Source organism: Chelonia mydas, chromosome 6, assembly GCF_015237465.2.
Source record: "Chelonia mydas isolate rCheMyd1 chromosome 6, rCheMyd1.pri.v2, whole genome shotgun sequence".
NCBI classification, from domain to species: domain Eukaryota; kingdom Metazoa; phylum Chordata; order Testudines; family Cheloniidae; genus Chelonia; species Chelonia mydas.
The window spans coordinates 95538631-95561089 of record NC_051246.2 but is presented as its reverse complement, the minus strand read 5'-3'; the positions used below and the strand labels follow the sequence as shown (position 1 = coordinate 95561089).

Here is a 22459-nt window from a genome sequence, read left to right as displayed (position 1 = left end):
AAGGACTAGTGTAAACTTTGAGACTTTGAGCAAGAGACATGCAAATATTATAAGTACATTCCTACATCTGGATTTTCCTACTTTCAGTAAATTATTTGTAGCAGAAGTTTAGCGTGCCAAAAAAAAAAAAAGGCAGCAGCTAGCTAGCTCCATTTACTAATGGTAACACTGCAAAGTAAATTTTGAAGACAGAGCACGTTGGGATCTTCTCTGGCAGACTATGACCAGGTCAGTGCATCTAAATCAGAGGTGGTCAAACTATGGCCCGCGGAACTGTCCTGCCCAGCCCTTGAGCTCCAGGCTGGGGAGGCTAGCCCCCGGCTCCTCCCCTTCTGTCTTGTTTCCCCTACCGCGGCAGCCTCAGCTTGCCGTGCCACCAGCACTCTGGCTTGCTGCTGCTGCCGGGCAGCGCGGTGGTGTGGCTGGCTCCGGCCGGGCGATGGGGCTGTGAGTTCCTGCTGCTCTGAGCAGCATGGTAAGGGGGGGAGTGGAAGGGAGGGTTGGATAAGGGGCAGGAGGTCCCGGGGGGGGGGGCAGTCAGGGGACAGGGAGGAGGGGGTGGTCAGGGGATGGGGAGCAGGGGGGATTGGATAGGCGTGGGAGTCCTGGGGGGCCTGTCAGAGGGCGGGGGTGTGGCTAAGGGGTGTGTGGGGGGTTGGATAGGGGTGGGGGTGGTCAGGGAACAAGGAGCAGGGGGGGTTGGATGGGTTGGGGGTTCTGAGGGGGGCAGTCAGGGGGCAGGACATGGGTGGGGGCGGATAGGGGGTGAGGGCCAGGTTGTTTGCGGGGGCACAGCCTTCCCTACCCGGCCCTCCATACAGTTTCACAACCCTGATGTGGTCCTTGGGCCAAAAAGTTTGCCCACCCTTGATCTAAATCCTCTGACCCAGGAGCTTGCAAATAATCTCATCCTAATAGTGGAAGCACTTTTGTTAGCAATATACCATGTCAGAGGGGGAACAAATGAAAATTATTGAATGTATTCTCTGCAACTTCTATGCAGGAGACAACAGTAATCCCTAGGACCTGTATAATTTAAATATTGGAGTCAGCTCGTAATTCCACAACATGTGCTTCTCCAAAAATAAAATTAGTAGTCTTAAACCAGAACCAATAAAGCCCTCAAATAGAAAATATTCTGTTAATAAAGTAGCTAATCTGTTACATCTTTATTTAAAAAAAGAAGACATTTTTGGAGTTCACTTTAAGAGTACATAGGGCCAGTTAATGAATGAAACCTTAACATGTAGTGTTAATGTATATGTCATTTGGAGTCTTCAGTGCTTTCAAGAACTACTTTAATCTTATATTTTTTTTTTGGTGAGGGTGAATGTTATTGCTTCCATAGTTTCTAAAACTATATCATTTTCTCTCCCATACTGATGGAGAATATCCTATCAATCTCAGCATTTGTGTCCTTGCAACAAAATTCTTTAAAAGATGTAGCTTTTCTTGACTTTATTCTTAGCTGATTAACTTTTAGCTGTGTGCCATATAGGTTTAGCCATGTTGGTCCCAGGATATTGGAGAGAAAAGGTGGGTGAGGTAGTATCTTTTATTGAACCAACATCATTCTCTCACCAACAGAAGTTGGCCCAATAAAAGATATTACCTTACCCACCTTGTCTAACCTTTAGCTGATCACTTAACAGGAAATTGATAGTTACAGGGTAGTATTTTGTTAATCTGGTGCTTGTAAAACACATTTTTAAGCCTTATGTTCTGTATTCACTACAATTATAGAGAATAGTAAAAAATAAACTATGTAGTCATGACATCAAATTTCATTGCAGATTGAATCCACATAGCTCACTAGAGGGTGCTCTCTACTAGTGGATTCAATTGAAGATACCATAGAATTATTTTATTTTAGTTTCATTTCCAGTTACTGTACCTGTGATCCAAGAGGGAAGCCAGTTGTTGTAGCAAATGATTTGTGTATTCATATTAGTGCTGACCTAGTGAAGTTTAATAAACTGTGATATTCACAGATGGTTTAATAAACTCTGATATTCAGTGATGATGAGACCTACCTCTTCTACAGAGCTTTTCAGCAGTAGATCTCAAAGCACTTTACAAAGGAGATTAATATCATTATCGACATTTTACAGGTGAAGAAATTGAGGCACAGAGGTTAGGTGACTTGCACAAGTTTAATTGGGCTAGTGGCAGAGCTGGGAGTAGAGCTCAGGGCTCCTGCATCCCAGTTCAGTGCCCTGTTGTCTGGACCATGCTGAAAAAGGTGGAAGCTCCATCACTAGAGATATTTAACACTTGACTGGTCAAAGCATAGGTACATATACTACAGAGACAAATTCTGCAGTGATCAGAATAGGGTAGACTGGCAAGATAACGGGTCTCATTCCATTTTGAATCTTTGTGATTTTGAGTAAGAATGCTCCTCAAGGCAGTTTATTTTCTATCAACTTTCAAATCCTATTTTATAAACTGTCTTCCTTTTCTTCTCCTACACCCCTCCACTCAAAAAAAAAAATCCTTTTGATATATGGAAGAAATTTCTAATTCCTAATTTTTTTGTGTGTGTGTGTGTGTGAAGGTGTCAGAGCGGGTAGAGAGAAGACTTCAAGAGATAGAACAAGAAATGCGCACAGAAAGGCAGCTGGTAGAAAGACGCCAGGACCAACTAGGACATATGTCTGTGCAATTGCAGGAGGTATGCAAGATAGTTACGTTAATTTCTTGCTGTACTTGTGAGCCTGGCTCAGACAAGGAAGAAAGGGGTCAGGTGTCGCTTTTCCATGGTTAAAAGTATGTACATTAACTAGCTCTGCTGGATATACCCCTGACAGTGATAAGCTATAGAGACTGTCATTCCCTGATGCAGTGTTGCTAGTGTTAAATGTTTCTTGTTAGTGGAACACAGATCCTAAGAAAAAGTCTGGTTCCTGGGTTTGATCCATTTAAAAATGTTTGTACTGTGTTTTTTATTCTAAAATTGAACTATTTAGTAATAGTGAGCAATCACTTTTTGAGTACTGTTCTATGGGCCAATTAAATATAACGTACTCCACCTTTCCAGTGCTGTGAAATCATCTGCACTCAAAGTGAATTAAATTTGGTGAGCCACAAGAATAGTGCTGAGGAGATGACCTCAAATATTGTTCATTTTAGAAAAGAAAATTAGGAGAATTTTTTCCCTGACTTTTTTTTCCCCTCTTTCTTTAAAAAATGTATAAAATACACAAAAGAGAGGCAAGGAGCTTGCTTCCAAAACTAATACATGAGAAACCAGGAAGACTGAATATTTTGCATTCTAATTTTTGATTTGATTAAGAGTTAGAGCTATGATTTGGAATATGATTTTTGACTGTACAATGGGGATCACTGCTGATATGAAATGTTTAATATTTTGTCATTTTAAGGGGCGACTTGTGTGCTTTTAAAAAGGTAACTGTGGATTATACACTGCAGTGGAAACTGAAGTGGATTAATTTATATTGACACTTTCTGTTTTGTAGAGGGCTAGAAATTCTCCTTAATGGTCATATTTAAGAAGATAACATACTCTTTTAATAGGGAAAAAAGTTATGCTTATCAAAACGTTTGTAGTACTTTGCCAATTGGAAGTCAGTAACAGCTTTACATTTCTACCTCCTCTTCCTGCCTTGTAGATAATGAGAGGTGGGTGAGAGTGCTTCATTAGGATGGGCAGGAATGTTGTCCCTAGCCTCTGTTTGCCAGAAGCTGGGAATGAGCGACAGGGGATGGATCACTTAATGATTACCTGTTCTGTTCATTCCCTCTGGAGCACTTGGTACTGGCCACTGTCGGAAGATAGGATACTGGGCTAGATGGACCCTTGGTCTGACCCAGTAGGGCCATTCTTATGTTCTCAGAAGAGGAAAGTATTTCTTAGGATTTTCTGAGAGAAAAATTCTTCAAATATTTATACATCAGTGTTCAGACTTTGTTAGTGTCCATTTTGTGGACATACGTTTAATGAGAACTGTTTGATGTATGATTTGGTACTGTTACCTGCTGACATAAATACATTTCCTTTTTTGCCCTTTATAAGGAGTAATGATTTACCTTAAGGACATTTTGACAGTTGGGAATTAATTTTCAAATTGAAGACTGATGTTTTGCTAATGATGAATATGTTCTGTGTGTATGTTTCCCGAGCAAGATGTATGCTTCCATAATCTTTGTTGCAGCACTTTGGAACAATCTGTTGCACTTTTAATGGCTGATGTTAAATTTTATGCTATTGCATCTTCTGGTGAAGGTAGAACAATATAATCTCTAAACACTTTGCTGAGTTAAACAGCAGTTTGGACAAAATGCATTCGAGAATAATTTTGAAAAAGAGCATTTTAGTACTTTAATCCTACTTCATGCTTTGAAATAGTGGTTAGATGGATCATTGGTAGTTGCTCATTGTCAAAGGCCCCCATCCTGAAATGATCTTTGCATGGGTGTAGTCCCCACGGAAGTGTGTAGGATTCTGGACAGGCCAAGGGGTCTCCCTGTATGGAGCTCACTGAAGATTGCCCCTAAGTTGGAAACTGAGAATTCTTCTTTCTCAGATTACTCAAGGGAAAACAGTGGACAGAATAGGCAGCAATATTTCAAGCTTCCATACACTGCCTCCTGGAGAAATTGCCTCACTCATTCTTTGGCTTTTTTGTTGAGACTGACAACAAGACGGCTGATTAATGACAGTATTAGTGGTAGGTTTTGTGATGGACATCTGTCAGCTGGAAATTGTATTGAGATCCCCAATTTATTTCCTAAACTAGACCACAGAATATCCAGCAGATGGTGCTGACTTTTTGCTACTGCTGACCAGGGCTGGACTTGAAGTGAGAGGCTCTTTATCTTGTTACCAGTACTGGAAGAGCCATCCCCCCTAATTGCATATAAAACCTTAACCATCTGTCACAAGGTAGCTGGTCCCTATAGACAGATGAAGCCCAGTGACCCTGGACCAAAGCAGGTGAAACCAATCTAGCTAATTAAAGATGGCTGGGCTATACCTGGGCCTGTAAAGGGCTGCTAGTAGACAGCTGGAAGAGGAAAGACCGAGACAGGTTGAGCCCTAGGAAGGGAAAGCCACACAGGAGTGGAGCTAGCTCCTCTAGTGTGTCCTTGGAGCAAGGGGCCAGGGAAGCAGTCCTGTGGCTGCTACTCCACACAAGGAGCGGAGCTGATTGCATCTTGGACCTCCCAGGATCTGGAGTGCTAGAAACTGCTGGGAGGGGTGGCCCTGAGGTCAAGGATTGAGTTAAGATTGTTTTCTGTTTGTTTGTTAACTATTGTTAAGAAAATAAACCTCCTTAGCTGAGACTGGGTGTGGCAGCGCATGCTTTGGAGCTGGGGTGAAGCTCCTGCCTGGTGAGATCAGCCTTTATAGGGAGAAATTTCCTTTTAGTGTTGTTTTATATTGGTTTCAAAAGGTCAGGCACGTAATAGTGGGAATGTTTTAGTTTTTTAAGATGTCAGGGATCAGTACTTTTCCACCTGGTCACTGCTGGTTCAGGGCTAGCTCATGAGAAGACTTATTAGTTCCCGAAGTATTTTTATTGAGTTGCCAATAAACATTTTACAGTAGCCTCTCCAAAATGTCAATTTTAGCAGAATCTGCTATTATTATATATTAATACTTCATAATATGCTTATAAAGCATTGGTTTCCAGTCCTGCAGGAGGGTAATCACTCTTTTGCTATATCCTTAGTTTGGTGTGTGTTTGACATTGGTCCAGCACAGAATATAGCAAGTCCCAGATCTCATAGCTGTGATTTGTGCATTTAGATATGAGAATTCATTACAAGCTTTCAGGCACAATAGACTTAGTAATTTCACTAAGGAGTTTTAAATGTTCTTATTTAACTGATCAACCTGCTCGAAAGGTTGAGTTATAGAATATCAATATGACTCTTTGGGTGAAATCCTGGCTCTGTTGAAGTCCATGGTAAAACTTCCATTGACTTCAGTAGGATCAGAATTTTTCCCATCATCTTTTGTAAAACAGCATGAAAAACATACAGGAAGTTTTTAAAAAGTTTGTCTCTCAGATGAATAAAAGAAAAGTCCTTTTTGTTTTCCAAGACACTTTTCAAAATATTGCTACTAAAAATAGAGCCTTGAAATGAGAAATATTAATTGTCCCAAAATGTCTCCATTCAATATTGGGTCTGAATGGTTTTTAAAGGTATGTTAGTAAACTAGTTGCAACTGTATAATTTTGGTAATGATATTAGTTACATTCATTAAATCAAACCAGTTCAAATATGCCTTTCAGCTTTTGTAATTGAGACATCATTTTAAGATTTAAATGTTGATGCTGGTAAATATTGAAGAAAATGCAATGAAGGCAACTGGCCACTACTTGTCAGTGTTTCACCATCCTACAAAAGCCATCATACTAAATTTAACAAATGCAATTGCACACTTGCAGCACCTAGCTGAACATGACTAATTTCTTTTCTCAGTGATTGTTTTCCATTTTTGAATGTTCAAATTTATTATTTTTATTCTACCATGTTGCTGTCATTAAATTAATTGGTTTTTTTTTTAAATGACATGACTGTGTGTTATGTAGAATGTATTAGGAATATTTGTCCATCTTCAAATTTAACAGTTAACCCATATTTTTGAGTTTCTTTGTATATGATGTTGTGGCTGGTATGATTAAAATTTATTTTTCTAGTAGTATTTGTTTCCTTTGTTTCTGAGCTACCATGATTACTAATAGTATTTAAACATTTTGTGCATGTGAAGCAGGGTAGATGAAAATTGATGATTTTTTAAAAATTTAAATACAGGTTTATTTTTAAAAATAAATCTATTTAAAATTGAATTTGAAATTAACAGCCATTAAGACCTAAATTTATAATCTATTAAAATCATTTAGATTAAACACAAAATATTTTGTACTAGGTTTTAAAAATGTCTAGGTGCCTAAGCACCTAGAACCAGAGTCTGCTGAAGTACTAAATCAGCTTTTGACAGAAGTAGCCTCTTCTGCAAATGCAGCAACAATATTTTTTTCATTTCAGTTTATTCAACTAGTTTAGTTCAATTACTCATTCATTCAAAGTTAAAAAACCAATTGGGAGTTGAAAAAGAAGAAAAGCTTGTTTTCTTCTACCAATCTGATTAAAAACTCAGTGGGGGAGGATGAGATCTACTAGTTTTAAAATCTTGAAAGACACAGTGACTAGAAATAATCAGTTCAATTACCTAACTACAGATAATACTTCATTTGTTTAATAAATCAATTAGTTTTAAATGCAAAACATGTTTTGATAAACTTTTGATACTTTTTTTTCCCTTAGGTTACCACTACATTTAAGGTAGTTTTATTTCATACAAAAATGCCGGTTTTGTGCATTTTAGCTGAATTTGTATTTCCATCCAAATAGAGCTTGATGCAAATTACAAGTAAAAAATTAACTATCATCTAGTATATGCTTCATACATGCTTCATACACCATTTTCTAAAATAATAAATATAAAATAAATCAGAATAAATGTAAGTAAAGCAACAATTGCTTAAATAAAGTCTTATAGATATCATCTGTACTCCTGGTTAGCAAAAAGAAGCACCAAATTTAGTTTATAGGGATATCTAGTTGTAAATCAACTTATTTTAATGGTTACCAACAAATGAGAATCTACCATCCCTTAGGAAAAGAACTAAAAAGTACAAATTCAAAACATGATGAAAATCAATGGCTTAAATCAAGGTTTCCTGCTTGCTGATTTAACTCATGATTAAAATCCATCCTTGAAAACTTTTTTCCAAACTGTCTTCTTTAGTTAGAAAGTGAAACATAAATATGCACAACTAGTTTTTAGCATTAAGATGTTGCATATGCAACTTATATTAAAAATCATATGATCTTTGTTTGGCTAATCTTGTGAGTCCTTACAAACAGAGAAATGCTGTCAAGCTGTTTGTCTAAATGGGAGGGGGGAAGAGAGAAATGGAAGACTTTGGGAGTGGAGGAAAGGAGGAAATGGGGTGCATACAGAGGCCCTGACATGAGGGAGGAGATGGGGATGATGCAGGGAGTCCTTGAAGTAGAGGGGGATGGGATGATGGGACACAGGGCATTTGTGGATGAGAATGGAGGAATGCAAGGAGTCCCTGGAGTGTTCAGTGAGCTCAGCCTACAGCAGCAACAAAACGTGCAATCCTCTAGCAGTTCTTCTTCCCGCTCCCACACCACTTGTCCATCTTCACTTATTACTTGCTCTCTTACTGAGAATACAAGCTCTTTGGCAAAAAGACTTGTCTGTTTATATTTTGTTAAAATGCTGTGTGCATCAGTGGCACTGTATGAACCAAAATAGCTCTTCGAGTGCTTGCTCATGTTCGTTCCATGCTAGGTGTGTGCACGCTGCTTGCACTGTTGCTGGTGATTTTTCCCTTAGTGGTATCCATTGGGTCAGTTCTAGCGCCCTCTGGAGCTGCATGTGCATGCACTGGTGTAACACTCTGTACCCCAAAGCAACACCCTGGCACCCCATATTTGCCATGGTGATATGATTATGATATGTTTTGTACAAAGCATGCCTTGTGAGATATCATTTTAAGTCTTGATCTGTTGAACGTTAATATCCTGTTGGATTGTATGTGCTATCATTGTATGTGAAGTTACGAAGTTTTGCTATGTGTATGTTACTGAAATATGTTGTAAATTGGAAAAACCCAAAACCAGCCTTTGAGGTACAACAATGGGGCAGACAGACAGAGATGATGGCCCGTTAAGCGGAATACACACTCTCAAAGACTACCTCAGGAACTGTATACAATGGAGACCTCTCAGAGAGAGCCCATAGACAATGGAGACTGCTTGACTCATATCATAGCAAAAGTTCTTTCCAGCAAGCTGGAAGAACCTATAAAGGACGGGAAGTACATAATCATTTGTCCTCTCTCCCCTCACAACACCTGGAAACACATCTGGAGAACAAAGACTTTGAACGGGAGAGGTTGTCCCAGGCTGAAGAGGAAAATTCCAGACTGCGTATTAAGGAACGATACCATCAGGGTGAGACACTACTTGATTCAGATCCTGTCTAGTTTATTGAACTCAGATTGCAATTTTACTTTTATTTCTTAGGTAACCAACTTTGAGCTGTATGCTTATTACTTATAATTACTTAACATCTATCTTTCAGTGGTTAATAAATCTGTTTAATATTTTATCTAAAAGTGTGTTTTGCTTGAAGGGCTGGGAAATCTTCTCAGGAACAAGAACTGGTACATGTCTTCTTTACACTGAGGGAGGGGAGGACTGGGTAATAAACATACACTGGTTAGGCTTCTGACCAGGGCAAGACAGTACAGCTCTGGGGTCCTAGGCTGGGGAGCTGTGGGGAATTGGAGCCTCTCTATTGTTGGTTCATGAGTGGCGGAGAGATCATTCATGTAACTCAGTTGGGTGTGTCCCTGCCTGTGGATGTCTGTGTAAGTGCAATACCTGGAGAGGTTTGCAGCTTGTCACAGCATCAAAGTGTGAGAGGGAGCCCAGGTTGGTATGCCAGAAGGCTCAATGGTACCCCAGTTCCAGGTTGCAACCTGGAGAACCCGTCACGGATCGTATAAAGGGCAGAGCTGGCCTTGTACCCTCTCAATTCCGGCATCCGGAAGCAGGAGGGAACAAGTTGTCAGGCACCTTCCTGGCACCGGGTCCCCTGGCACCATCCAGGGGCAGGCCTACCTGATCCCGGCATCCCACTCCCCGGCATGCCACTAGTCCCTAGAACCCCAACACCATATGGAAGCGTATGCAGGTAGAGCTGCACCATGGTCCCCAAGAGAGGAATCCTCTTTGGGGTCCAAAGGGGAACCCTATGTACTGCCAAAAGCCCACTACCTGTACCCAGCCTACGCCCCACCAAACTTCACTGCTGGTCCCCCTGTGGGCATCTGGCCAGTGCGTCACTGGCCGATGCAGTGGCCCTACTGGAATCCTTGGGGGTTCTCCCAGAACTGGGCCCTGCTTTCCACCGCTCCTACTCGGTGGCCTCAGAGAGATGGGTTACTGATCTTTCCTGCTCGGCACCAGATCCAGACTCCGGTACTGGCCCCGGTACTGAAATCCAGGAGATGCTGCCAGTGGACATAGCTGAGGAAGTGGAAGGATCCCCTCCACCCCAGATGAGGCTGTTGCAGGTCCCAGCAGCCTACTTCCCCAGGATGGCTTCAGGGCCCTTCAGGACCTTCTGAAGTGGATCACTTGAAACTTGGGTTTGGAGATAGAAGAGCTCAGTGACATCGCACAGCTTCATTGATGTCCTGATTGCAGCAGCTCCATCCAAAGTGGCCCTGCCCATCAATGAGGCGGTGATGGGACCAGTCAAGGCCCTATGGAAAACTCCTCCTTCTCTGGTTTTCACTTCAAAGAGGCAGAGAAAAAGTATTATGTTCCAGCAAGTGGATCTAATTACCTGTACTCGCACCCTCCCCCGGGGTCCCTGAGGATGTCTGCAGCTAACAAAGGGGCCAGGCAGGGCCAGTCGAGTGCTACCCTGAAACAAAAAGACACTAAGAAACTGGATCTTTTCAGAAGAAAGGTTTATTCCATGTGTAGCCTACAACTGCATATGCCAATCAGTAAGCTTTACTGGGGAGATACGATTTTAATCTATGGGCCTCCCTCAATAAGTTCAAAGACTTCCTGCCTCAAGAGTCAAAACAGGAGTTTGCAGGTAAGAACAGGCTGGGACCTCTATTTAGGCGGTTCTGGATGCTGCTGACTTGGTGGCCAAGATAATGGCCTCTGTGGTCACCATGAGGCGCTCTTCCTGGTTCCAGTCCTCCAGCCATCCCCACAATTCAGGACCTCCCATTTGAAGGCTCCTCCCTTTTCTCGGAGCAGACGAGACTTCATGTACTGAAGGACTCAAGGGCCACCCTTTGATCCTTAGGCTTGTACGCTCTGTCTGTCTCCAGAAAACACTTCAGGTCGCAGCAGCCTCCTGGGTTCTCTGGATCTCCAAAACAGGAGCCCTACAAAAGAAAAGGCAGAGGTTATAAACGGCTTCAACCACTCCTGCCTACCTCAGCCTCCCAGTCAGGGCCTCAAAGATACTTTTGTAGCAGGCCTTTTGAAGGTGCGTGTGAGGTTGCTGTACCAGTTGCCGCTTCAGATCTGCCCCCGCTTTCATTTTTGGAGAGTCTGTCTCTCTTTGACCCTGCTTGGGCATCCATAATGTCGGAATGATGGTTCCTGAGTACAGTGACAGTCAGATATACCCTTCAGTTTTTATCCACCCCTCCCTGCCACCTTCCACCCCCCATCTTTGACCTGTATCCCCTCAATGGATATCTCAAGAAACTGAGGTTCTGCATGGGCTCCCTGGCTTCTATCGTTCCCTCCCTGGACCCAGAAAACTGGTATACTGCCCTTGACTTAAAGAAAACACGCTTTCACATTTCTATCTTCTGTGGCCACAGAAAATTTCTTAGGTTTGTAGTGTGTCATTGCCACCAGCAATTCCCTTCCCATCAGCCTATTGGCTCAATCCTTTACCCTGTGTCAGGAGGCCATTGGTCTATGAGACTTGTGTGTGAAACACTCCATTCATCTTGAGGTGTCTCATCTCCCAAGAGCTTGGAACGTATTAGTGAATCATTTCAGCTGGTCCTTCTCCTCTCACCACAAGTGGTGTCTTCACCCAGAGTTCATCAGTGTCATCTTCCAAAAGTCGGGGTCTTCCCAGGTGGACCTGTTTGCCACTAGGCAGAACAGAAAATGCCATCAGTTCTGTTTTCTGTGCAGTCTCCCTCTCCGACACCTTCCTGCTCTTGTGGGCAGATTGTCTACTATATGTCTTTCTCCCAATCCCCTTGGTTCACAGGGTTCTTCTGAAAATCAAATGGGACAAGCCAAGAATCTTCCTAATAGCCCCAGAGTAGCCATGCTGGCATTGATTTGGCATGCTTCTGGACCTCTTGGTGGCAATGCCACTCTCACTCCTACTCCACCTAGACTTGATTTCACAAGACCATGACCGGTTATTTCACCTGAACCTTGCGTCCCTGCGCTTGACTGCATGGATGCTTCGTGGCTGAACCCTGAAGAACAGGCCTGCTTGGAACAAGTTCAACATGTCTTGCTAGTTAGTAGTAGCCTTCCACCAGGGCTACCTACTTGGCCAAGTGGAAATGTTTCACTTGTTGGGCCTCCGAACGGGATCTGTCTCCATCTCGATCTTCTCTTCAGTTGATCTTGGATTATTTGCTCCACCTAAAGCAGCAAGGTCTAGCACACTCGTCTATTAAGGTTCATTTGGCAGCCATCTCAGCCTTCCACCCTGCAGTAAATGGCATATCGATGTTCTCTCACAAAATGATAGTCTGGTTTCTCCAGGGGATTGGAAAGACTCTGTCCTCAAGTTTGCAAACCACCCCTCTCCATGGGACTTAAACCTGGTCCTGTCAAGGCTTACTTGAGCAGTTAGCATTGTGCTCACTACTACTTCTCTCCTGGAAGGTTGCCTTCCTGGTAGCGATTACCTCGGCCAGAAGGGTCTCTGAGATCAGGGCCCTTACGTCAGAACCATCTTGTCCGGTGTTCTTCAAGGACAAGGGCCAACTGAGCCCTTCCTGCCAAAGGTGGTGTCACAATTCCATAACAACCAAGTCATCTTTCAACCTGTCTTCTTCTCAAAACCTCAAAAAAGCTCTGAGGAACAACTGCTTCATATGTTGGAGGTTAGGCAAGCCCTCACCTTTTATATTGAGAAGACTAAGCCCTTCCACAAATCCACACAACTCTTTTGTAGTTATAGCAGAAAGGATGAGAGAGAGACACCTGTGTCAACCCAAAGAATCTCATCCTGGATAACCGCCTATATTCGGGCTTGCTACGAGCAGGCAAGCATCCCGCCTCTGGCCATCGTGACCACTCATTCCACAAGAGCCTAGGCATCATCATCAGTGTTTCTTGTGCAGATACCAGTCCAGGACATCTGCAGAGCCACAGCCTGGTCGTCGGTTCATACCTTCGTATCCCACTACACCATTACCCAACAGGCCCAAGACGATGCCAGTTTTGGGAGAGCAGTGTTGCAGTCAGCACATCCATGAACTGCGAGCCCAGCTCCTGGGGTATTGATTGTGGATCACCTAGGATGGACTGGACATGAGCAAGCACTTGAAGGAAAAAATGGTTACTAACCTTTTGTTACTATTCTTTGAGATATGTTGCTCACATTCATTCCATGACCCACTCTCTTACCCCTCTGTCAGAGTTTCTGGCAAAAAGGAACTGAGAAGATGTGGGTTCGACAGTGCCCCTTATACCGGTGCATACACATGCAGCTCCAGAGGGTGCTAGAGCCAGCCCAATGGATACTACTAAGGGAAAAATCTCTGGCAACAGTGCATTCAGCGTACACACACCTGGCATGGAATGGACATGAGCAACACATCTTGAAGCACAATCGTTTCAAAAGGGTAGTAACCATTTTTTGCTACCTATTCTAGCCCAGGCTAGAGATAGAGGCATGTTTTTATACCACAAAGCCAGGAGTACAGTTTTGGGGCAATGGTCAGAGTCTTCTCTTTTCTTCTAATAAGTGCAGTGGAGTAGGAGGCACAATGGCATATTCATTTGGTAGCAACTTGCATGGTTGATTTTCTTCAGTCCCTTGTAAATAATTGTAATACTCTTTTGGTTATTCCAGACATATCTTTTTTTTCTCACCTAGCTTTAAATTTATGTAAATATTCTGAGTTATAACAGAGTATTTTATTTGGCCCAAATGATAAGTGGTTTACCTACTCATTGTGATAATCTCTTCTCAAATTGGGTTCCGATAGATGATTTATAAGAACTTTCTAAACTAATTCCACCAACTCTGCCTCAAGGAATTCTTTCACAAGAAAGATGTCACCAACCACAACTATCACATCTCCACCAACAGTTATATAAGAAAAAAGAATCATCTGCCTGGACATCTCCAGTGGACAGAACCACACATTGGATCATTACATCGGTTGCGTCAGCGCAAAAAAAAAAAAAAAAAGATTGTGAAATCCTCAACCAACCTTACATTCACCACAATCTCTGCACCACCAAAAAGATTTCTATTCAGCCCCTGAAATTCAGCCACCAGGTAGTGATTGAAGCAACGGACAATACAGACACCATCATAGTCCTCAAAATTCATCCATCTCCTTGTCACCCACAACAACTTTACATTTTACAACAAATACTTGTCCAAACCATGGGAAGAGCCGTGGATATTAGGATGGCTCCCCAGTATGACACTCTCTTCATGGGCCACCTCAAGGAAGAACTTCTGGAAAAATGCACACAAAACCAGCAATATACAGGAGGCACATCAATGATATTTTCTTCTTCTGGACAGATGACATGAACTACCTCAGAGATTTCCACCACTATATCAACAACCACTGCCTATCCATCAGATTCTTTCTAGAACACTCTTATACCAGCATCAACTGGACACCATGATCAGCTTCAACAATGGAACCTACAAATGACTATACAAAAGAAACCCATGTATTACCTTCAGGGATCCAGTAATCAGCCCAGCCACACTAATAAATCTGTTATCTACAGGCAGGCACTCAGATACCATAGAATTTGCTAAGTAGAGAAAGTCTGGGATACATACCTAACCACACTTAAAACTTCCTTCACTAAACAAGGACCCACCATCAGAAAAGTAAATTGCATCATGGAATGGGCCACACAAATACACTGGAAGAATCTGCTTCAATAGAGGGGGAAAAGAATCCCTAGTGATTGTATACCACTAGTTGTCACCTACCACCCCACACTAGAACCCGTATGAGGTATCCTCAAACAATTCCAATGCATGCTTGATGAAGACCACAACCTTAAAAAAATCTTTTCCAAACCCCTCTTCTGGCTTCAAGCAACCCCCCCAACCTCACCATCAGAAGCAAGCTCTCCACAGATAAGAGCACACCAACTCAAAGTGATACCAGCTCCTGCCATAACAACAGATGCAAAATCTGCAGTCATATCTCCATTGCTATGATGATCCATACTCACCCCCCCCCCCCAATACACCTTTTAAGATCCATGGGTCCTACACATGCCTATCACAACGTGTGGTGTAACTCATCCAGTGCATCAGATGCCCCAACAACTGTTATGAGAGTAAACTGAGACACAAGGCCGTCCTTAGGCATACGCAGCATACGTGGCTGCGTAGGGCACCCGAAAATTTGGGGCACCCTGGGTCTTAGTGTCCACCCACCCGCCTCTTCCTATCCCTGTTCTGACCCTTCCTGCAATCTTCAAACACAGCTGGCTGCTGCAGTCTGGTGAGCCTTCCTCCGGAGGGGATCTAGTTCTTAAAAATAAAAAAGCCTTCCTGCCTGCCAGACCTATTAGCACAACATTGAAACTGTTAAAGAGCCATTCAAGTGATAATGAAGCCATTTAACAGACATTTGCTAACGGTCAGGTATATACTGTCAGTTTCTGAATTTACTGACCAAAACAATTGTGCATTACTGTAATATTTACTCAGAATATGTTAGTCTACAGGACCTTACTTTAAATTTTGCTTTAAAAATATTTCATTAGTGTGTTGCTGAAGATTATAAAATCACATCTCTAAAAAATCTTTGTATAGCTTTTTAGATGAACAATCTCAGTATTCATCTTTAGCCTTAAATGCTTGGATCTTGAGACATATAGTTTGTTTTTAAAAATAAATCCTTCAAAATAAACAGAAATAAACCTAATTGCATCTTTCTAAACATTCCAAATAAGTTCCAAATAAGTAGTTCTAGGTATGATCTGATGATTTATGATCATACCTGACTTAAAGCTTCTCATAGCATAACTGCCCCCTATTCCCCTCTTTCCCAGAGAACACAACAGACACAAAAGGGAAGATTTTTTCCCCCCATTTTAAAAAGTTCTAGCCTTCCCATTGGCTCTTTTGGTCAGGTGCCCACTCCCTTTACCTGGGGACTTTTTTACCCCTTTACAGGTAAAGCAAGCAGAGAACAGCCACCAACAAGGACTTTATAGCTAACTGGTTTCAGAGCAGCAGCCGTGTTAGTCTGTATTCGCAAAAAGAAAAGGAGTACTTGTGGCACCTTAGAGACTAACCAATTTATTGGAGCATAAGCTTTCGTGAGCTACAGCTCACTTCATCGGATGCATTCAGAGCTGTAGCTCATGAAAGATTATGCTCCAATAAATTGGTTAGTCTCTAAGGTGCTACAATACTCCTTTTCTTATAGCTAACTGGCTGGCTAGGTGTCCATAAAAGGGGGCTACACTCCTTCATTTATCACAGTACGTTTTGGTAAATTGAGATGGCATATTGATTTCTAGGTTGTCTTCTGTGGATTAAGGTGCACTGCTGATGTAAAGACACATACTATCCACTCTCTAACCCCAGATCAGTGTTCCTGGCATTAGCAGTGTTGGGAGCCCTAGTGTAGACTTCCTGTGAGCAGACATGTTTTCAGCAGACTACTGATAATTGATACAGTGTTGACAGGCATCAGGCTGCATACACCAACTTCTAATGTTGCTAACACAGGTGAAGCTGAATTGGGGTTAGTGATGGTAGGAAGTAAGCAGACAAATATTCAAAATGCACAGTAATGGATATAACTAAAAAGGAGGGATTTCCCCCCTTGAATTAGTCAGAAAAGGGTCAAATTTTGAAGATTACCTTGAAAAGATTTTAAAATGTTGGGCCTTTGTTCTTTATACTATATAAAGAAGACTTCAGAGCTTTTCTTTTTTAAGCTTTTTTTTTTTTTTTTTTTTTTTTTTTTGAAACCTTAATACCAGGAATGTCAACTCTGTTCTTCCCTAGTTTTGCTGGAGAACCTCTTTGGGGCAAGGTGGGAAGAGGGGAGTCATAGAGCATGTGTGTAGTGAACTTTTGCACTTTCAGTTGAAAGGCTTGGGATGTTGAACCTTTAACAAAGGTATTTGTCCAGTGATTCATTAGTCAGTGGAATTGATGTTAATACTCACACAGTTTTACAGTAGCTGATTAAACTTCAATTTCGGTCCTTTGATTCTTGTTATGGCATAATTTCCTCAGTTTTCCAGTCATCATAACTTATTCCAGGATCTGAATTTTTAATATATATTTTTTTAAAGCAGGAAAATACACCAATCTATTTTGATTAAAAACCAAAAACATAACTTCCAAGATTTTGTATATATCATTTGGAGGAAAGGGGGAAGGGGTATAACACAATCCCAGTTTTTTCCCTCTCTTTCAAGTTACCTTTTTAAAGTCAAAATGTAAAAGGAAAAGTTTTAAGAATGAAAACCAGGCTCAATTGAAGTCCATTGTAATTTTTCCATTGGCTTGGATGAGGCCAGGATTTCACACCAAAGGTATAGTGAGGAAAATAGTGTTTCAGGCGATTGGCTGCAGTCCACAATAATCAGAGTGGGTGGGTCCCAAAAGCTAAAAAATATTTATGGATCAGGAGAGATTCCTTAAATTGGGAAATAATAGTGTGGCCCAAGGAGAACTAAAACAGGGTTGGAAGGGTTGTTTCCTGCTGGAAGGGCTCTTCTCTCTTGGAAGCGGCTGGGAAATGGATGTTTCGTATTGGAAGGGCTGTCTGTTCCTGCAATCTGTGGTGGATTCAGTAAAGATAGCTGGGAAGATGACAGATGTATGAGATCTAATAGAACCCTGGATGTTGGAAGAGTATAATGGGGAGTTATTTTGGAGCTCTAATAAGCCAGCTAGCTTGGTGACAATGCAGGGTGAAGAACCCTGGATGTTGGAAGAGTATAATGGGGAGTTATTTTGGAGCTCTAATAAGCCAGATAGCTTGGTGACAATGCAGGGTGAAGAAACACTGGTTTACAGCAAAGGAGCAAACAAGTCTTATTGATTTAAGACTTGATAAAGAGCAAGTCATATCAGTATAGCTAATTGATCTACCAAGCAGAGTCCCCAGGAAATATGTAGGGTGGGAGGGTGGGTGACATCAGTGGGGTTGCAGAGGACGGAATTTGGATATGAATATGTGTGGCAAAATGTGTGCACTAGTGTAAATAATATCTATGATGTATACTGACATGCATGCTTGTTTTACTGTGATTCTGATCTCATACCATAGGCTCAGAGTTAAAGGTAGGAAAGATCTATTAGATAACTGAGTGTGTTCTCTTGAAGGACAGATATAGTCCCCTGATAGTCCCTATTTCCTCACAAAGTTAAAAAGATATCACAACCACCATTTCAGGCACCTGCAGCCTTGTAAAACACTTTCCCTAAATTTTCAAAAGCGATAAAAGAATTTTGAGTACACAATTTGACATACCTTAGAGATCTGATTTCCTCCCCCTGCCCTGAGGTGGGTGCTCATCAGTTTCTGAAAATCAAGTCTCCTTAAGATATTTCAAGTTGGTGATTCAAAAATCAAGACACCCAAAATCAGTAATCACTTCTGAAAATTTAGGCCATGCATGTTTACACACAGATGTTTCTAACATTGTTCATTTTGGACAAGAAATACAGGTGTTGCAGCCAGTCCTTTCAGTTCAGTCTCAACCCTCCTCAACCGCATTGATGTCTGTTCACTGAGACTCTTCGCTATTCCTCTGTACACACAACAGGCCTTAGAACAGCCCAGTCTATGCCTGGGTGATCTTCGCTCTACCCTCTTATCCCTGTGCTCTCTCTGGGTATCAGTGAGAGTTTTACTAGAAAAAGATAATGGGTTTGGGTGTGCAAATAAGTTACATATAAAATATAACATTTATGTGGAGATAGCTGTATGATAAACTGCACTTATTATACACCAGACTGCACATAGTCCACTATTTCATCTCCTCAAGCACTACAATATTTCTACATCAAACCTGAGTTTCAAACAGCTGCCATCTTTTTTTAATCAACCTGTGATAAAAATGTTTCCTTGTTTCTCCAAATATAGACTTTCTCCCCTTTGCCTTTCTAAGACAGCCAATATTCAGTTTTTCACTAGCGACAGGTTTAATATTTGATATCTTGTGATCATGCAGGATTAGAAATGGGAGCCTTATGCCACTGGAAAAGTGAGTCTCAGTTTGAACATTTTTTGGATGAAAGATGTTTTATATATTTATAAATTATTACAGTATACTTCTCATTGGTACACAACCAATCAGGACTTTAAAATACCATTTATCTGGGATCATAATTTTAGTACGGCTGATATAGTCCATGTGTACTGGCAAATTAATTTGCATTATTTTAGAGGGAAGAGAACTTTATACAAAGGGAAAGTCAATAAAGATAAATGTTGGATGATTATGAAAATAGAATAAGTGACAGTTGTGGGGACACAACAAAATGCTACATAGGTAATTAAGCAAAACTGTATTAAGTAATTGAGACATTATAGGGGCAGAATGAAGTTTACATATTCAGCTTTAGCTGAGACATTTCTTAACATTTGAATACTTACATTGCATTAACTTAGCCTTTTGTCTTCAAAGTCTATGTGCAGACACATATCATTATGGCAGCATTTGAAGCAGTTATCTGTACAAGTGGTCGATCTGGAAATTAATTTTTTAAAATTGTAATTTAAAACAAAATTAGAAGAAAAGTATTTTTAGAGAATATGTAAATGTGAGATTTCAGATTCATCAACCTCATGTTTACATTAGTGTAATATTCAACAATTTGAGTTGTTTATAATGGAAATATGCAAATTTAAAGAAAAACTGTCATTAAATATTTAAATATGCCCCAGGGGCCTTGCATTAAGGCTCTAAGCTGTTGCTGTAATTTAAAGCATTTTAAAGACAACATGCATATCAGATCAGGGCACAATTGCTATATATCTTAACCACTTTAAAGTAAAAACAAACTCTAAAGGGAAAAATAATACATAAACTCCTATTTTGCTTTTGCTTTGTTTTGTACTTATTATGAGTTTGTGGGATCAGTATGCAAATAAATAGTATCATATAAATGAGTGTTATCCAAATAAGCTGCATTTTTATGAAGTGCCTTGAATTGCACAATATCTAAGGCTTTACAATAGCATAATTTTCAGGATCCTAGTTCTCTTGTAGATCAGTCAATTATATTTTTCTGTCAGTTTTAGTATCTGATGTCTTATGCTTAACTATCTGTCCCACCTTGTATTTAGTTGTGACACTCTGATTACTTTTTCCAGACCTGAAGAAGAGCTCTGTGCAGCTTGAAAGCTTATCTCTTCCATTAACGAAAGTTAGTCCATGAAAAGATATTACCTCACCCACTTTGTCTCTGATATACTGGGACACCACAGCTACAACAACACTGCAAACAACATATCTAGTTTCTTGTCATTTTACTTTCAGAGGAAATGGAGAGGAGGAAGTTTTGGACTATAACCAATGGGTAGACTGAGTTCAATGACACACACAACCATATTTTGAATGTTCTAGGAAAAACAGTTGTCCCTTTTTATAGTGAAACTCCCCACAGGAAAACTTAAGTTTCTCTTTTAGAAACAAACCAAACATACACATACGCGCGCGCGCACACGCACGCGCGCGCACACACACACACACACACTTTTCTCTGAAAAGGCAAGAGTTTGCCCTTAAAACTTTTCAGTTTTCTGCAATGAAAATTAGGGAGTTGTTGGTAGTGTTCCGAGTAGCCTCTGGGGAGGGAGTTGCAACCTCTGCTCCTCTCTCATGTTGACTTCTCCATTAACATAGCTTTTAGTATTTAATTTTTATTTTTAAAAAATACAAAAAACATACCCACAGTTCAGTGATTGCACATTAAAATGAACACAGCGATGCAAGATTCAGAATGCACTTGAAACATGATCAGGAAACAAACCCTTTATGTACAATAGAAAATAAAGACTGTTTCTTTAAAACTTTTGTAATAATTGATACTATTTCTAATAATACTTTACACTTATATTGTATCTTTTCCCTAGGATGGATTTTTAATACATTCTGAATCTCACTGTGTATAATTTAACCTTTGCTTTTTGAAAATATAAAATGCAAAAGCTATATTGTTGCAATGTTATAGTTGACCAAACTCTGTAAATATAAATAAATCCATATGTTACAGGGTATGCTTCCCCTGTAGTGACCCCGGCTTGCCTAGGGTGGGGAGGAGCCTTGCAGGCACTCCCTTCCTCTCTCCCTCCGTTTCCCTTCTTTCAGGGCTCCTTAAGAATTCCACTGAGGTTCAACAAGAATTCCCCTGCTGGGATTCTACTTTATTAAATACAAATAAACTTAAAATAAAGTCTCTGTCCTAGGACTCAGGGATTGCACAGCCCTCCTCCTCAGAGCTTGTGATTCTCTGGGAGCTCCTCTCTAGTAGGAGAGCTACTCTCTCTGTGAACACTTCCCTGTGGGGGGAGGGATAGCTCAGTGGTTTGAGCATTGGCCTTCTAAACCCAGGGTTGTGAGTTCAATCCTTGAGGGGGCCATTGAGGGATCTGGCGCCAAAAAAAATTGGGGATTGTGCAGGGGGTTGAACGAGATGATCTACTAAGGTCCCTTCCAACTCTGGTAGTCTGAGTCCATAGCTGAGCCTGATGGTCATTTCCAGGCTGAGGTGCTTGTTACTCAGTTAGATACCCAGATAGGCTTGTTCCCCTTAAATTAACTTGTCATGGGTAACCTCTGCTGGGACTCACCTTTAAAGGAGCCATCGACCCTGTGACATCATAGTTGTAGATACTGAAACTATAATAATTATGTCTTGCTGTGTGTGCACTCATGCATGTCTGTATTTGTGTGTGTAACAGCATATACAGTCTGAAGTAATGCACATTCACAAGGGAGTTGGGTTATAACTGCTGCGGAAACCTTAGTTTTGAACACCTAACTCCTGTGTGGATTTGAACTCTTAAGTAGATTGCATGAACATATTTTTTGAGTTGATATACTGCTAAGTATTTGTCAACACTGATCCGGTCACCATTGTACCTAAGTATCTTTTTAATTTAAATACAACAAACTTAGTCTCCTTTTCTCAGCCAGTAAAAGAAATAGCTTGATTAACTCTCAGAATTGTTTTTATTTGTCATTGTGTGAATGGGCTTTTTTGTGTGAATGAAGAACTTTTTGAGGGAAAACTAAGTTGAAGAAATGAACTCTTAAAGTGGTAAAGTGTGTGATAATTCTTCTATCTTGTTGGAACGAGTTTCATAGTCTAGATCCAGCTGCTGTGAAAATTTTCTTTCCACACGCTCAAGCGTTCTACTGGTGGTCATCAGTTTCATTGTTCTGGTTGTACACAGCTATTGTAGGAGTTCGTGGTCACTTTAGAAGGGCTTTGAATATGAAGATAGAGACCTTGAACTGACTTTTCATTAGTTCCACAGTGAATTCAGAAAGCAGATGTTTGTGGTAAACTGTTACTAAGCAGAATAGCTACTGTATCTTTGGATTCTGTAGGAGGTAGAGCTTTAGATTGGGTGTCTTCATTCCAAGGTACAAGTTGAAATTATCAACCTTTGAAGTA

At 41.0% G+C, this 22459-nt stretch overlaps 1 protein-coding gene across 5 annotated transcripts in view; it reads left to right on the top strand.

The window, feature by feature from the left end:
• The window catches only part of CEP128 (centrosomal protein 128), a 428984-nt gene that overhangs the window by 46444 nt on the left and 360081 nt on the right, over nt 1-22459 (top strand). For 4 of the 5 annotated variants that reach the window (XM_043548663.1, XM_037900795.2, XM_043548660.1 and 1 more), the window contains exon 8: nt 2558-2674. The exons of the other annotated variant lie outside the window; for it this stretch is intronic. In XM_043548663.1, coding sequence (XP_043404598.1) covers nt 2558-2674 — 117 coding nt within the window. The remainder of the gene's footprint in view (nt 1-2557; nt 2675-22459) is intronic. 5 annotated transcript variants of the gene reach the window in all.